Here is a 17668-nt window from a genome sequence, read left to right on the forward strand (position 1 = left end):
ATGCATTGCCAGAGGTTGCACTGTGTTTATATTTTTGAGATCCTGGAGTCAGCAGTGGCAAGGATCCTCAATTCCAATGGCAGTGCCCAAGTACAGAGGGTCCTTGGTGACTCAGGTGCAAAGCAAAGGCTTCAGCTGTTTCTTGTACAGGCTACCCCAACTCTTCAAAAGAGCCAGCACGCTCCCGCCCTCTGTCCGGACTGGGGATCCAAGAATGTGAGTACATGAAATTACGGATTACTTACAGAAAGCGAGGCAGAGCCAGGCTTCCCAAAGGCCAAATGAGGGAGCAGAAGATCAGGGATTAGAACCGATTTCTTGACTTATTGTTATCTACTTCTACATTTAGGACTCTGGCTATCTGAGAAACCACATGTACACATGTCCAAATCCAGAGACCGGGGCAGCTTCTGCTAAGGATTCAAACCTGGAGGCAGCTGCCCCTCTCCCCAGCCCCTGTAGCTGAAATGAATCAGCTCAAAGTTATGGGCAATGGGTGACTTCAGACACGGTGCATTAAAACCTGTATGTGATCTAGTTTGCTCTAGGTTTCCAGACCTCAAGGTCCAGATTAACAAAGATTATTTTTAAGTAACTAGCTGCCAAGATAATTCACCGCTTCACCAGGAAAACCCAAGCCAGAAGCAGGCTTTTCCAGAAGTGCACTGGGCACCCTGCCTACCACGAGCCAAAGGCAGGTCCCATCTCTCCCTATCACTTATCTCCTCACCCGGTTTCTCTGTACGCTCATGTTTGTGTTCACACTTCTTAAGTGGGGGAGGTCACAGGGGCTCTTACTAATCATTTTGCATGCAGATGTAGTCACTAATTAAATTTTGGCTATTGCAGGCAGAAACAGTGTTACCGCCTCCCCCAGGACTGCCTACAGACAGATCAGTGGTGGGCTGGAAGCCAGTTCCAGCTGGAAGCTAGAAAGCTGGTTTAAATAAAATAAAAGGTTAATATTTCTTCAAGGCGATTACCTGTCTGATCCCAGTAAGCGGAAAACCCTGGTTTCATCTGATATCTCTTGGGTAACCTGTAGAAAAATGGAGACATTTAGGTTGATTTCAGTGGCAAAGTGATACTCACTGGTCTGAGTTAGAAGGAAAAAAGATCAGTCTCTTCAAAAATTCAAATACAGTTTAGTGCAAACTGTAGGACTGAATCAGATAAATTGATGCCAAGCAAAAAAGTTTTGAATTTCATAAAATACAACTTATTTTAAATAATTTTTGTATTGTAGACTATCTGGATGATTTGGTGGCACAGATGGAGTATGTTGATCAAATCTTTGTCAGCAGAGACTGAGTAGCTTTCCCTGCATTTTCACAGAGGATGCCATCAAAAAGGGCAGTGTTCTTTTTGAAACAAGGACACTACTTCAAAAGGGACACAAAAAAAAAAGAGAGAAAAGAAAGGAAAGGAAAAAGTGTATCTTTTTTTTTTTTTTAAGGGATGCTGCCAACTCGAGCTTTTCATCCAAGACCCAAGAAACCCAAATGCTGCTTCCACCAGATGTGTACCGGCTCTGTGCAGAACCAGTTTAGGAGTTTCTGACTGATGTTCTTGGAAACAGAGCTGGCTAAAAGCATGCGTGCGCCTTACCAAGAGCAACACAAGAGGGGAAGTTAGAGGAAAGCAAGCAGCAAGCTGAAGCAATGACAACACGGAGCACAAGTGTTATCGCTAGGGAAGCGGCTAGAGGGGCCAAAGGATCAAGTGGTAAATAAGGAACAGGAAGAAATTAAAGCTGGAGAGACGAAGAGATTACTTACTTCATCTGACTTAAAGCTTTTGCCCTGCATGCCGTGTTTCCAGAAGGCCAGCACACTGTCTTGAAGGCACACTGCCAAGGAGAAACACAAAATCAGACCAGAATGGGGTTTATCTGAACCAGAGAAACCTGGGTTTCTCACCAGCAGCGATAATGGGAAGCCTGTGGCGAAAGTACGTGGTGAGACTTGGACTCCTGGCAGAAGAACCGAACTCCAAAATCACTGCAGAAAAACTGGATTGAAATGACTATTTGGATCTGAGTTGCACATTACTTTCCAAAGTGCAATTCAAAACATACCACTCAGACATTCCCTCTTTGCCAAGACAAGATAGGCATCTCTGGTTTTTCCTTTTCTCCCTCTCACTTCTATTCTCTGGATCTTTGTTTTCCTAATGCTCCTGGAGAAAACACCAGGAAGTGTATAGACATGCTGCCAACCAAAACACCGCGGGCTGCTGGAAATTATAGATCATGTGAGCTATTATATTTACTTCAAAATAGACGAATGAAAAATGGGAGGAGTCTTCCATTCAGGGCCAAAGAGAGAACACAGAAAGCTACCAGCTATGAATGATTTAATTACCAGACTGCTGAAAATAACGGATGAAGAGCCTGGTGTTCTTTTAGCAGTGTCACAGAAACATATCTTACATAGTGTTTTATTTTCCGAAATCCTACTTGTCTTCCTTTACTATTCCTTTGAGTCACGCTTTGTATCTGCTCAGTATTAGCTATGTTCTAAACACACAGAACACAGGCATCCAGCAGAATCTTAGGAGCAACGTTTGTCACAACAGCCTTAGACTAATCTTCACCTGCTACTCCCCTCTCCACCCTGCAATCAGAGAACGGAGTTGTTTAATACCCTGAATTCCCAAGAGACCACTCGCAGTGTAAAGAACCCCTCACATTATTCAATGCCAGCTGGTAAGCGCAAGACTTCAGGATAAATACTTCTGTCTATGAATTCCTTCAGAGTTCAAGGAAAAGGCAACGGTCGAGTCACGTTCTGCGTGTGTCAGCAGGAGACACTGTATGGTACAAGTACAGCAGTTAATCAGAACATGTCAGAATTTAGGGAAGAATCACAGGCCTGATTAAAAATATCTTCCTTCAGGACGGGTCTGACATATCTAACTAGAGCTGTTGTATAAAAGAATGCGCAGTGCTTTACCAACTGCTGTTAAGATACAAAATAGCTATGTCAAGAGTCTTCTAAAGGGAAGATGCCTGAAAAACCCAGAAGTGCAAGTTGTACAGAAGCTAACAAAAGCAAGTTGTGTCTTTACTGATTTTGATTCCAGAAAGAAGTTCAGTTTCGGAGATATGGAATTATTAAACTTAAGTTAATTAGATACTTCTGAGAGCTTATTACAGCAGAAATACTTGCTTGACAATTACAATTCAAGTTCTGGAAGCAAGGCTGCTGTCCCCTAGTAGTCTAACAGCAGCCTGTCCGCTACGAATTAGAATCACATACTATTACTCTGTTAAAAAAATGCATGTGCTATCACTTCAAAGAAAATCTTAGCTTTTAGAAGACTAACACAAATTTATATATTTCTAAAACATTTTTTCCTCCCCAAAGGTTTTTCTCAGTGCTATGGAAATGACCAGAAACTAGGCAGCCCTTTTTTCAACTAAATCATGATACATCTTACTTACAAATCAGAAATGACGTCAGATGGAAACATGCGCAGACTGGAGCCACTATCTGGCAACTGCCTTACTTTCTTCAGCGCGTCAGTGGAGACAAAGAAACAGCTCACAGTATCCCGACACACGCAATTTTTAAGTGTCAGGCCCACTGGGTGCGCTAGACCAGTCTAGATTATTAAAAACCCTTCGACACTCATCCCTCTAAGTTCTTAAGTCCTTGAGAGACAACAGAGAAGCAAATCACTTACCCACTGACTCAATGCAGAAATCAAAGCTCAGCTCGGAGGCCAGTTTCTTGCTTGATTTCAATTTCCCTTGTAAATTCACAATTTTCACAAATTCTCAAGAAAAACAGAAAAACAAGTATTAAAACCCACTGCTGATTACTGACAGCTTTACATGTGAAATACTAATTTCATCTTTCAGGCACAAAGAAACCTAGTATCTACAGTACTTGGCTAAAACGAATCCAAGAGCACCCTTCTGTCAAAAGAAATATAGAAAACCTTCTTAGAGACTTCATATGTTTTTAGTTTCTACCGGCAGCCTTCCTGCAAATAACAAACAGGGCAGAAATGCCAATTCAACATAAAGGTTGGAAATTTCGGCAGATTAAGTCATTGCAATGTTCCCATTGAGGTATTAACCTCTGACGCGTGAGAGTTATCGTTACAATTACTGTGCATAATGGAGTGTTAGCTATTTGTCCTGATAGCTTATACAACAGGCAAATGTCACTTTTTTCCAGTAAATTTTGAAAATTTCTGATGGGCATATATTTGAATTCTGATCCGTAATGCCGCATTACATTTCATTTTGAAAAGAAACAAGAATGATACACACACGAAGAGGGAAAGTGGAATCACAAGAGGCAAAATTAAAAACTACTTACCTGAAGCGCGTCGGGAAATATTACAACACAAATTAGTAACGAAGGGAGAAAAATTAACTTGTGGTACAATTAACATCAACAGTGTAGTAAGTTGTGCAATAGATGTGTTACTTACTGTCCAGGCAGACTAGGACAGTGTCCCTTTCCAGCTGCGTCACATGAATGGCATCTAACTGCTGATTGCCTTGTGGGAAAGAAAACAGATTATTTTATATCCCATCATAAGACTGAGCTCAGCCTCCCCTCAACCTCTCATCAATTGCTACGGTCTTTTCAGTATGCTACGAGCCTTTTGCAATCTAAAACATTTGCTACTCTTAAATTTTTTTAAGGCTATATGATCCCAGAATGTTCTGTGAGGAGTACAGGGCCTAAGAACAAACCCATCAGTTTAAAGCGTGTATTTAATATGAAAGCACTACTGTTTATTGCCATAAAATACACTTTATGTTATAGTTCAGCACAGCTTCCTTCACGAAGAGGCACAATAATGAACAAAAGGAATCATCAAGGGAATCTTCACTCCTAAAAAAAAATGTTCTTTTCCCATAAAACCACATCTGGAAAGATTATTGTGCTAATATTAAGCTAGGTTTGATAGTTTCTCTAGTTTTTTATTAATGAAGTTCTTGGTACAGCTGCTAAAAAGCAGTATCTAAATTTGAAAAAGTATATCCACAAAGCCAGCAGAGAAAAGCATCTGCAAGATATCAACTAGCTTTTTGAAGATAAAACAAAATCTTCTGCTTATTAATAGCCAGCTGAAGATGACAAACCTCCCCCAAGGGCTGCAGGGCAGACAAGAAGGGATTTATGTGAGTCTTTACACAGGAAAGAAGGGGAAAGAGGAGTAAGACTGACGCCGGGGAAAAGTATGCAACCACAAATGAGAACCCAATCAGCAGGGTCTGCATTAGTACTTAAGGACATTTATAAAATAAAAGACGTGCCTAAAAATGAAGTCTTTTAAGAAAGATAGTTTATACTGAAGTTGGCGGGTCACCCCAAGAATGGGATCAGCTTCAATATACTTTAGGTAGAAAAGCCACATCGTTTTGCCTGTCCCTAAAGGGTTTCCAAATGACTTTTGAGGAAGGGATATCTAACAGTCACCAGGCAATAAAACGTCTGCGAGACGGACCGACAGTCTTACCTGCACCAATTTCTGTAAACCACGAAGAAGCAGAGTTCAAGTTGATTGTCTCAAACTGAACTACCTGATTTGGTTCGTTACCCTTACTGATAGCGACACAGACCATCGGGTACTCCTGCTCTGGGATCACCAGCATTTCAAACACATTCAAAGGGCTTGGCAAAGGAAAATCAAAGTGCTGGAAAAAACATAACAAGGCATTTGTAAAATTTCCTTTTACCTTGGAAAGACGCAGCCTAAAATAACATGCACAAAGTATAGAAGATATAGAAGAATTTTTCACTGCTACTACGAGTGCTTTTTTAAGACAGCATGAGCTTTTTTAAGATGACATTATGTTGCCCAGAGGTATACGCTAGTCTGTTACGGCTAGTGCTGGGCTTGATCCAGCACTTGACTGACTCCGGTCACAAGATTTTCTTAGTCAAAATGTGTCAAGCCAGATTTTCAAGCGCTCAGAACTCACAAATGGGACTGGACTGGGATGTACTTTCCATTACAAATTCTGGAAAGGCTATTTCAACAACTGTATAATGATTAAGATTAAATGTTCTAAACTAATATGAAATACTTACCTTTATTAACATGAATTTCTGCATTGGCTCATACCACTGTAGTAGGACAATTCCAGACTGCAATGCACCACACAGGTATTTATGTCCCGTGTATGGATTTCGTACTATATAAAATAAACAAAACCGGGAAAAAAAAAAAAAACTTTTTAAGTCCAGGAAGTTCTATGCATACTTGAAAAAAAACCCTGCAGCTATCTTTACAAATAATTTAAGAAATAGCATCAGTTTCACACTGCTAATTGCCTTCTGGCTTGCCATTTAAATATCCACAGTGATTAATATTGTGCTACATTCCAGCCAAATTCAATTATACTTATAATTAATAGCCACTGTCATTCTTTGAGTCCCAGTAAAGAAGCCACATGCTGAGTGGCCAGAAAAGCTGCAACACCTTCTTCTTGGGGCTGCGTGGGAAGGGGAGCGAAAGGTCCAGGTCAAGTTATGATTTAAATAAAAAACAATTCCCAGGCAGTCAAGACGGCCCGTAACTTCTTGTGAGCTTTGACAGCTACAGCAATACTACGATGAAGGGTTTGGGCTTTGTTTTTTTTAATGCAATAATATGAGGAAAGGTTTGGAGTCTGTGTTTTTTAAGCTCAGTGGGACACAAGACCAGCCTGACTTCAGGAATCATTTGTAAATATGCCCACTGTAGACACTTCTTATGAGCTAAATAGCACATCCAAGTTTGCAACGAGGTACTTTATACTCCGTGTAAGCATTTTTAAGAGAGTAAAGGTAGAATTTCACACAGCACTAGGGCCAGTTTTTAAAAGGACATGTTTTCTGTAGAAAGCCCAAGCCCTTCTGCAAGTCAGTGACGCCAAAGATGAATCTGTAACTTTGCAAGCTTTAACTCTTTTGTGTGCACTTAGAACTTGAGCGATGGCTTCACTCCTCCCCAGCCTGACGTAATTTTTACTCATGTCCAGCCTTTTCTTTGTGGAAAATATTCTTTTCAAGTCACCCTTACTAAAAATTGGATCTAGGTCAAAGCTTGAGCCAAAGTGACAAAGCAGAAAAGGAGTTTGTGAATGTGCAACAGGCCTGGGACTCTGTAACGAGCGTTACGCTGGCAAGAAGGATCACAGCTGGTGCAAGTAGCCTGAAGCCAGCAGTCCCCAACATCGATTTATTCACCAAAAGCTCCAGTCTGGGCATCGGCAGCTCTCAAAGGGAGCGTGTGACACCCGTCAGCTGCATGCTGGTGGCATTGCCAGGGTTTCCCTGTGCAGCGTGCTCTAGGCCATAGCGTTTCTAGGTTAAGAGCTTATATAAAAAAAATGCTTTTTCTCTGATTAACATAAAGACCCCCACATTAATTAAAAGAAAAGCTATGCACCAGTTAGGTACAGCATTAAGAAATAATGCATTCATACTGTTTTCTGAACAATGAACTAACTACTAAGTTTATTAAAAAGAAATGAGTTTAAGACATGCCATGCCCAACGACAAAGGCCAGGAAAAAAATTGCCAAGCGGAACGCCCACTCACCTATACAGCATTTGTGGCATCCTTTTGTGTCAGGGATTTTTGTCGTTAAGGCAAACTTCCTGGAATAACAATTATAAATAAAGGAATCAACAAGAGATGCTGAAAGGCCCTTCATGCTACCAATTCAACAGCACAAACTGTATTTATGGGAATTTTCACTTGTTAATAACTGGCTGTAAGTGAAAGATTTGTACCTTGGTAATATTTTGTCAGGAAACCTATGGGTCTGAATATGAGCAGCTAATCCTGTTTTTTTGGCTTGTTCAAACAAAGCTATTAAATTATGGGAGTAGAGCTGGAATGTTTTCCCTGTAAGAGAGAAAAGCACAATTGACATCGCACCCATGCCTCCAGCAGAGAACTGCACATTTTAGAAAAATGTACATATGGAAAATTACCTTCTAGAGAAACGGAGCACGTGCGTCAGATATTTCAAGTCCAGTTATGAAGAAAAATAAAATAAGACAACAATAATAATGCATATAGAGAAAACACGGCATTCAACTCAAAGTTCATTGCAGTAACACTAAAGCAGCTCTGAAATTAGTTTTATGTAAACATTTTTAGAAGGCTGTAATTATACAACAACAATTAACTATATCGGGACATTATCTATAAATCAACAGAGTGGTGTTACACAAACCCCTGTATGCTTAAAGGCACGGTCCTACAATTAGCCTGCATGCCACAGTGCCTCTGTTTCCTACCTAGAATGTCCTATTTCAGGACAATTTGATGAAAAAACTTTTTTTTTTTTTTTTTAAATTAGTCTGCTGCATCAGCAGTGGTGTGCAGCTACCTCATTCTCCTTCAAATTGAAAGTGCTTTTGTTTAAGGGTGGATTTATTTTCTAAATCTGGTTCACGTGAGATTGATGCCAGGCTATGATACACCGAGAGTGATCAAACACTGCAGCCACATTTTGATAATGCACCTGTGATAATCCTCTCCTAATTTTGTTCCGACACATGAAAGCTGTCCTTATTCCACCTCTCCAAGCTCAGGACCAAAGAAGAGGACACTCTCTAGATTCTCTACACACTTTCAGTCAAATCGCAGCCTTGGCAGAGGCAACTCTTGTTTGACGAATACCAAGTTTTACCAAACTAACTAAAAATAAATAAATAAATTAAAAATATGGCAGGACACTGCAGACAAGCGGCTCTACTATTTGTAATTGGCCAGTTTTCTCTTTGAAAGTCTTTCACATCAGAACACTCTTGAAGCAAAGCTTCCTATACAAACACAATATACAGTTTTCTACTTTGGTACAATCAAAATACATGTACTGAATTATGACTTTATTTATAATTTTATAAGTTTTCCCTCTATTTATACATACCTGACAAGGACATTAAGGTGTTATTGATAACATACAGCCAGGTGCACTTTCGGGGAAATAACTGAAAAAAGAAAACATTGCCATTAATAGAAACACGCAGGAATTTCCAAGCATGGTTTTCTCTGCCCGCTCCACCTCCACCACCATTCCTGCAGGGATCAACACTGGAGAAAGTCACAGCTGCAACTACAGTTTCCCTTTAATTCATTTTCTCTAGTTGAAATAGCTTTCATTCCTTCCCTCTTCTACCCCTGAAACTTTAAAAATTCAATTTTTCTTTCTTTTTTAATTAGCAGCACAGACCCAAAGTGGCAAGACTGGAATACCATGTAAAGATATAGCTTGCTCAGGAATGCCAGCCAGAGAAAGAAAGAGAAACATTATTACAGAAACCTATTAAACCCCACAAAAGTCAGAAGAGAGGGGAAAAAAGGCATTAGTATTTTCTGAGCAACTTGAATTACCACTAAATCCTGTATTTTGTGGGACTTACCTGCCTGGCTATTTGTCTTAGCACACTGCTTTGCGCACAGACTGTTCATGGAAGGCTTTGGGACTTATTTTTGTTTCAGAGAACAGGGAAGAAGTTACTCATGGGGCACCTAGTCTAGATTTGAGAAGATTTTAAAGAAGAACTTCTTGACAACCTGAAGTGAATTTTGATAAATGCGACGGCAAATAACAGCATTCAGAAGCCTTAACAAAGGAAAGGGTAAGGACAACAGAATAAGGATGATTTTGTTAAAAAAAAAAAAAAAAAGACAAGACTAAATATATTGAAAAATCTCCATAGGTAAGGTCCTCCCTCAAGAAAAAATTTCAAATAAGAAAAAAAAGGAGTTCAAAGGATTAAACTGTTTATAAAGGAAACTATTAATAAAAGACAACAACAGACTGGTTCACTGAGGGAAGTTGTTGTAAAACCCAGCAGAAGATGCTTGACACAAGGCTCTACAAAAGAATGACTGTACTAGTTCTTGCAAATGTCCATCTAACTTAATAGATGTTTCCAACAGTCACCATAAAGTGACATAATTTCTCCTAAAAGTGGTGAAAACATGGAAAAAAATGCGTATAATACTGCCCCTAATACTCTGCCAGGCACCAAGTCCTTGAGCTCAGAAACCCGCTGAATCAGATACGGGCTTTATGCATTTAGTGAGCTTCAATGGATTTGTCCTCCATAAATTTGTCCAGTCTCCCCTCTGAACTCAGGTAACTCTTAGCATTTGCAGCTCCCCATAGCAAAAAGTCCCAAAGCCAGTTATCCGCTGTTTATTTTTAATTTGGCTCCCACTAGCTTCATTTAATGGCCCCATAGAAGAGAAGGGGAACAGCACAGTTAATAGCATTGGGGTAGAAACTTGTGCTAGAATCAGAAAAAGAACTCACTACACACTCTTTTAACTAGATATACTCGTGTCAGCAGGTCCCCATAAAGTTTACTTTACAGTAAGTAAGAACTGGTCCAAACCCAAAGGTCTCAGTAATGACTATCTTCAAGAACTGATGGAAGACGAACAAGAAGGACAAACACAGTACCTATGCCAAATAAAAAGCGTGGTGGGAATTGCAAAATAGTCTGCCTGACTGGATATCCAGAGCAGCACAGGAACAAGCCATGTACTTTTTAATTACCAAGGGATACCAAGAGCAGCCATCGCAGACTTTTGCAGAACAGGCTGTATTTGAACATCTGAATTTCCTTCTTTAACAGAATAACTGCCCTGCTGGGGGCAGTGAAACAGTAAGATGTGAAACACGTGTGAAGGACCTTGTCCTGCCTGCCATTTCCGTGTGCAAAATAAGAAAATATGGGGTAGAAAAAATTTCAGAAAGAAACCATACAGCTGTCTGGACATAAAACCAGAGTATCTATCAGCGATTTGCTATTTAACAGAAGGAAAAACCAGTCTGTAGATATAATCTATATACAGATATAGTGTCTTTGCGTCTGGTTCTATTTAGTATTTTCACTGAAAAGCTAACAATGGAATAAAAGTATACTTCTGAAATTGGGAGACACTGACCTTGGAGAGACCGCAAGCACTTTGGAAGATGCGATCCGAATTAGAAGTTGGAGAAACAGTTAAAAATGTGCATTTGGTGGGGAGAAATCATTAAATGAATAAAAATGAATAAGGAAACAAGTGGTGCGGCAGATGCACAGTGGTAAATCCTCTGGGGTTTGAAGTGGGTCACACCTGACCTCTGCCAACTGAGAACACTCTCACAGAAAGGGAAACTTTCATTTGGGGTGCACTGAATATTCCCTCTACCTAGCGCTGGCATATCTGACCTTTCAATAGGATAGAAAAAAGCATGTGGAGGAATCCAGAGAAGACTGTTACGTGAAATAATTTAGGAAAATATACAAGGAATGAGATTACTTTCACTAACGGAGTAAAGAGAAAATTGAGGTAAGGCGGCCAGAGGGTCTCCAACAGCCACCACAATTTTTAGAAATTTATTAGAAAAGTGTTTGTTCCCCCTGTCTGCTGAGGCTACAAAGAGATAAGCAACTTCATATTCAACGCTCTCCTGTTGCATTCTAGTGCACCCTCAGCTCTCTTAACTTGAAAGGATCTTCTTGCTGTATTGAATTCAAAATTCACAATTCTTACCATCAAGCCCTTTATAATCTTCTCTCGCTTTTGCCCATGCCAGACTACCCCCCTCCGTGACTTGCTGAACTGCTTCCCATTTTCTTTTGCCCCTCAAGTTTTGTCCTCTAGCACGATGCTCCCAGAAAGAGAGGACTTCCTCCTCTTGAGCACAGATCTCTGTGCAATGCCCTTGCTGTGAAATCATCTATCTCTTGCTATTACTCACAGATACACGCACGTTGCCACCTCCGCTTTCTGACCTGTGCTGTGTCTTAACTGAATTCAATGCTTTTTACATGCCTGAAGTGCCTTTGTGAACTGCTTCAGAAACCTACAGGTATACATCTGCCAACACTTTACTTCCAAGAATACTCTGCCACTCCTGACTCTAAAAAAGCAAATGTAACAATACCACGATTGCAGGAAGCAGCTTTGGAAAGGGTTGGAGAGCCCAAGAAAATACCCAAGAAGGTGGTAACAATGCCAGCCAAATTAAATGGCTGAGGGCTTTGGTAGCATGCAGTGGAGAAGCAATATGCCATCTAGTGGAGATAAAACGGAGAGGGAAAGGGCACGTAATTCACTGTCTCGGACAAGAAAGATGTTTTAGTGGAGAACTCCCCTGAAAGCAATGCTACAGCAGCAGCAACCAAAAGTTCAGGTAGGCAGGGGAACTATTAATTTTCAGACTTCCATTGCTGGCTTTGATGTGAATCAGATTACGCCCCAAAGCCTGGTATCCTATCTGGCCCCTCTAATATCACACTTTCTTGCTTCATAATATCCCCATATCTATTCTGTGTGTTCAATACACCAAAAATCACCTGTTCCATTGTTGCTTCGTGAAGTTCATTCAAATTCAAAGTATAGATACCTTCTTCCGTGCCAAAGATAATGTACTGATCTAAAAATTTAAGAGAAATTGATTATTTCACAAGCTCATTACCACTTTGGCAACAGGCAGGCTTAAAATACACACCTAAAATAACGTTACCTTTAGTATCTGGATGTATCCACGATGTTGCACAATTAATCTTCAAAGGACAACCATCAAAGACTTTGGAAAAACATGCTCCCATCTAAAAAACACCAAAACTGCAACCTGAAACAAGTTTACAGTATAAAGTGTTCATCTTCCGGCACTTGGCCACTTTAGTGCACACCACCGTTGCTCTCTCTTTTCAGACACAAAGTTACTCTAGTATGCCTTGATGCAAAACGTTTCTATCTTCCCCAAAAGCTACACTGCAGCCTTCTAAACCTTACTGTAGACTTCATATGCAATAATAAGTAACACAAAGAGGGATCAGAACGATATGAACAATTTTAAGTACCTCCTGGATAAGAACAATATGAAGTGCTTAAATAAATGGCATATGAAGGGAAAACAAGCAGAAATGTTGAAGTAATAACCCTTTCTCGCACCACTACCCCCTTTCCCCCTTTCTCTTTATGAAGCAGGGACGACCATTGGAGATCACAACTCACAGAGCCAGTGAAGTCTCCAACCCATCACATCCCAACTGAACGGTGAAAGGAAGTTTTTAAGAAAAGGAAACGAATACTGCGGATTCAGTACACAGTAAGTAACTGGCTATGAGATGCAGAAAGTCATCCCAGTTTATTCTAGCATAAACCCTCTGACACTAGAGAGATGTCATGACACCAGGCTTCCAATAACTCCTACTGCAAATGAGATTTCTTACCAGCACCTTCGGCGTTGGTGGTAAACCATTGATTGCCGGCTTCTGTGGGAAGAAAGAAAGATCATAAAATACCTCCCACGCACTGATATAAAACCAGATAGCTAACATGACAGCGAAATCAGACTGAGACTCACAATACTTACAGGAAAATCTCTTTTCTCTTTTTTACGTGGCAGTTGAGGGATTTGTCCAGACCCTTCTGCATTTTCTTCAATGAGTTTCAGCATGCCATCCCCATTTCCTGAAAAGAAGCCCAGATGCATTTTGTAGCTCACTTGACACAGTGAAATAGAAAATATTTTGTTATCCTGTTCTCTCATCTTCCTTCCACCTAGCAGGAGCGCATTAGTGAGCTCTGAAAATTCCATATACACATCTCAGGTAGCTGAACCCTTCCAAGGACAGCTGGCCACTCTTCTGCATGCTAAGCTATGTGGTTTTAATAAAGGCTTTTCATTATCCAAACAGTCCCTTGGCCAAACATAACTGAGAAAAAAGCTGTGGCAAGGTCCTCGCAGATGATCCTCCCCGCACATTCGTTGTTTTTACACTATTCAGCAGGCTTTCAGTACCTAAAGGGGGTCTAATAGGAGAGATGGGGAGGGACTCTGGATCAGGGAGGGGAGCCATAGGATGAGGGGTAATCCTCTCATCCTTTCAGTTTTAAACTGAAACAGGGGAGATTTAGATGAGATATTAGGAGGAAATTCTTGGCTGTGAGGGTGAGCCCCTGGCCCAGGTTGCCCAGAGAAGCTGGGGCTGCCCCATCCCTGGAGGTGTTCAAGGCCAGGCTGGACGGGGCTTGGAGCAACCTGGTCTGGTGGGAGGTGTCCCTGCCCAGGGCAGGGGGGTGGAATGAGATGACCTTTAAGGTCCCTTCCCACCCAAACCATTCTACGATTCCTGCAAGCAACACAGGAACGGTATTGACTGTCTGAGTGTCCTTGTTTTAGGAACCACCACGGGTCACGGCTCTAATAAGAACCAGCGCACATGGAGAAAGGACAGCTGCACCCCGTGATCAGCTTGTATTAAAAAAATTACCTACCGAAAACAGCTGACTAGAACAAATTTAATTTTACATGATAAAAGTCACCTTTAGGAAATTTATTTACCTAAGTCACTGTATCTAGCCGTGAGCAATCCAGGGCTACTGATGCTGCTGGTCATACCAACGGGGGAGGAATCAGCCTGAGGCCCACAAACAGGGATACTTTGTCTCCTGTGAGCTGGTGGGGCTCTGTTCTGCGAGTCTGGGAAATGTTTTATCGTCTGACATTTCTCATCATCTGGGAGGTTTTCCTCAGGATAACTGTTTATTCTTGGCTGCAACAAACCAAAGAGGTGAAGGTTACCTGGGAAATGGCGACTTCAGACAAGTTTAATTCAAGTCAGACTGCTTCTATGTAAAAAATAATAAAATCAGCTTTTGAAAAAAGACATTTGACAGCAGAATAATTTAAGAGGTATTCCTTCTCTGATGGAAAAATCACAGCAGCAGACAGAATGCTGCACAAGAGGACATCCCACGCAGCACGCTCTCTTTAAAGGGAAAATCCCGACAAGTCACTTTGTCCAGGGCAGCGTACGAGGCCAGGAGTCCCCAGAGGCTGGGACCGTACAGACTGCAAGTCAGCATAAAATACGAAGCTGCCCGAAGTCTGCAAGCAAATGGTATTTATCAGAATTTATAACCTGCTGAGAGCATCAGACAGAAGCGCTGCAGAAGCTGCACAAGTGGGGTTTGCTGCCTAAAACTCTTAAAAACCACCATCTCTTACCTTTGGAGGTAGCGGAGGTGGCCCTGCTCGCTTTAGTGTTGATCTGCAATGAAAAGGCGCAGTAGCCGTCTTAGTTAAACCAACATAAAGCGACTTACTTGACAACACAGACAATAAATAAGACGAGCTGACCGGATAGAAAAGACAGATCACAGCTTTGCATGAACAGGGTTAAACTAGAAGTCCAAGAGTGGGGAAAAAAGCACGTTAATCTTGTTAGAAGTGTTGTTTTTTGATCAGCTCATATTCTTTCACAAATGCTAGTGTTATAGAGCATTCTGTGGTGAAGGGTATTTGAAATTAGCTAATAAATATATGCTTAGGGACTAGTTCTTTGAAGGTGCCCCTTCACTGCTTGCATTTTACTTTTGCGCTTGGTTTTTTTTTTTCCTAGAAAACTCTTCCCGACAGTGAAAATGCTGCATTTCTGGATCATCCAGTAGATCATGTCACAGAGCAATGTCCTCCCATCATTCTTCACAACTGCAGCTGAACTTTGGGACAACCAACAAAGAGGTTCACCTCCCTTCGCTACAGTTTCCAGCTTTTGCTCTGGACCAGACAAACGTTTGGGCACCAGAGGAGCTGCACAAACCCCACCAGAGCTTTGCAGGAATATCTGCACCGGGCCTGGCTCGTGATCGATGGATTAATCAACACCAAATCTGCTTTAAAGCATTAGACACTTCCATATGCACTCTGAGATAACCTCAGGAAGGAGAGGAAAGGAAGAAAGCATTGCTTTGCAGACGTTCTCCTGATGATCACATAAACAGTTCAAGCGTGCATTAGACCTTTGAGCGCAACCAGCCCTCACTTATTTATGAGCGGCAAAGCTGCCTGCAGCATTTTAAAGGAAAGAGGTTTTGCCAGAACGCTGCTTGCTTTAGCGAGAGCCGCATGGAGTAAACACAACTGTACACGAAGGAGGTCCACTCACTCTTCAACATCTTCACTCCCATCGCCAAATTTTGTAAGCAGTCCCCTAGGTAAAATGTTTATAAAATTAAGAGTTCTGCTCTAAGGTCGACACGTGCAACTAAAATGATCGTTGACGTCATTTAGTTTCATAAGAAGCATCCCCCAACCCTTTTCCAAACAAAGTACTTCTCTCTTAAGCACTGCATTAAGTCCTTTTTCTTTTATTACGGTCCTTTCCTTCCCCTCACCTCCCAACAATCATTGAAGCTCTCTTCCATACCAGATACCATCAACTCATCTTTCATTTCCCTACCTGGTATTTTAAATATTGTTGAAATGCCTAGTAACAGTATAATATAAAAGAAGGGGGGGGGGGAAGAGATGAGAATAGAGGAAGTTACTGGGGACAAATGGAGAAAAGCCTTTACAAAGGGAAGTTTCCTCCTTTAGCACACTAAAGATACAGACTGTTTCCCACCACAGTGGGAATTTTTGTTTCAAAGCCACCCCAGGGTCAAAAAAGAAATTGTGACTAGGAGATCAAAGCAGGACTGAAAATATCACCCTCAAACAAACAAACAAAACCTGATAAAATTTTGCTAAATGGCAATTTTCAAGCTCCGTCTTTAAAAAAAAAAAAAAAAAAAAAAAAAAAAATCTATCTGCATTAAATAAACAAAAAGAATATCTGAACCACAAATCTAAACCCATTAAAATGCACATGACACACCATGTCATCCCCTGAGGAACGACCACGGGAGTAACGAACAGGAAAAGAAAAGCATATCATACAAGAACTAATCCAGCCAAATTTGGATTACTATAAAATTTCCCTGCAAGTTACTGCTGAAGGAAAAGTGGCAGACAGTTGCCAACAGGAACTATTCAAAAATTTTAAAAAGTCCAACCATCAACAAAAAACCCCACCTCCATAATAAAGAAAATGTGTAAAAAAGTAATTTTTAAATGCCACAATAGGCATAAGAAAAACCAAGAAATAAGTTCAACCGTCAGGTACACATTCTGGTATTCCCCTTTCCAGGCAAGTAATTCCTGAGTCAGAGACATCAATCGCCATTCACTCTGATAAAAGCCAAAGGGCATGAAAAGCAAGGACCCCCCCCGCACACATCCTCTCTCTACGTCCCTGGTATTACTCAGAATTCCTGGGACAGAGGAGTTATGCGTTTCCTGTTTATCTTTTCAAACTGGAAGTGGTTTCCAAGTAAGCAGCACGGATTTACCATCCAGAAACCTTATGCCTGTCCTCCTTTCAATACTAAATCTGTATCTATTTACCCACTTATAGCCCTAGTAGGATTTGCTACGGCTACATTCGTTCTGCTTTTAATACAGCCTGGTACAGACAAGCTTAATAATGCTACAGGAACAGAAAGGAATCAGTAAGTCACTCTGCCGGGAGGAGCTTCCCTCCCTCCCTGTCTCCTCGACCCCGCAGATTCCAGCTGTCGGCAGAAAAGCCAGCGCTCACGAGAAAGGCTTTCAATCCACGGCTCATGGGGGTCACACAAACAAACCCAGAGAGGAAGGAAAGCGGTCGCTGTCGTTACTGGACGGGGAGAGGCCAGGCCTAAAAAGCCACCCCGAACTTTTACTACAATGAGAGTGAGAACAGAAAACCAGGTTGAACTTAAAAAGACCCAAAAACTGGCAATCTCCGTGACACGGCCAGCTTTCCAGGGGGCTGGAATGTCAGCTGACAGCTTATGCAAGACTTTATCTGCAAAAAAGCCAAAGA

At 41.2% G+C, this 17668-nt stretch overlaps 1 protein-coding gene across 7 annotated transcripts in view; it reads right to left on the minus strand.

The window, feature by feature from the left end:
* Positions 1-17668, minus strand: part of MAP4K5 (mitogen-activated protein kinase kinase kinase kinase 5) — a 70676-nt gene that overhangs the window by 4815 nt on the left and 48193 nt on the right. For 3 of the 7 annotated variants that reach the window (XM_054198426.1, XM_054198430.1, XM_054198429.1), the window contains 16 exons: positions 15929-15973; positions 14989-15031; positions 14323-14533; positions 13351-13448; positions 13208-13249; positions 12496-12580; positions 12326-12405; positions 8896-8956; positions 7748-7862; positions 7554-7612; positions 6060-6163; positions 5485-5662; positions 4447-4515; positions 3688-3780; positions 1779-1939; positions 984-1039 (listed from right to left, as the gene is read on the minus strand). In XM_054198426.1, coding sequence (XP_054054401.1) covers positions 984-1039; positions 1779-1939; positions 3688-3780; positions 4447-4515; positions 5485-5662; positions 6060-6163; positions 7554-7612; positions 7748-7862; positions 8896-8956; positions 12326-12405; positions 12496-12580; positions 13208-13249; positions 13351-13448; positions 14323-14533; positions 14989-15031; positions 15929-15973 — 1500 coding nt within the window. Of the gene's footprint in view, positions 1-983; positions 1040-1778; positions 2812-3687; positions 3781-4446; positions 4516-5484; positions 5663-6059; positions 6164-7553; positions 7613-7747; positions 7863-8895; positions 8957-12325; positions 12406-12495; positions 12581-13207; positions 13250-13350; positions 13449-14322; positions 14534-14988; positions 15032-15928; positions 15974-17668 lie in introns of those variants that run through there. The other 4 variants (XM_054198428.1, XM_054198427.1, XM_054198432.1 and 1 more) reach the window with 4 other exon arrangements.

Source organism: Rissa tridactyla, chromosome 4, assembly GCF_028500815.1.
Source record: "Rissa tridactyla isolate bRisTri1 chromosome 4, bRisTri1.patW.cur.20221130, whole genome shotgun sequence".
Classification (NCBI taxonomy): domain Eukaryota; kingdom Metazoa; phylum Chordata; class Aves; order Charadriiformes; family Laridae; genus Rissa; species Rissa tridactyla.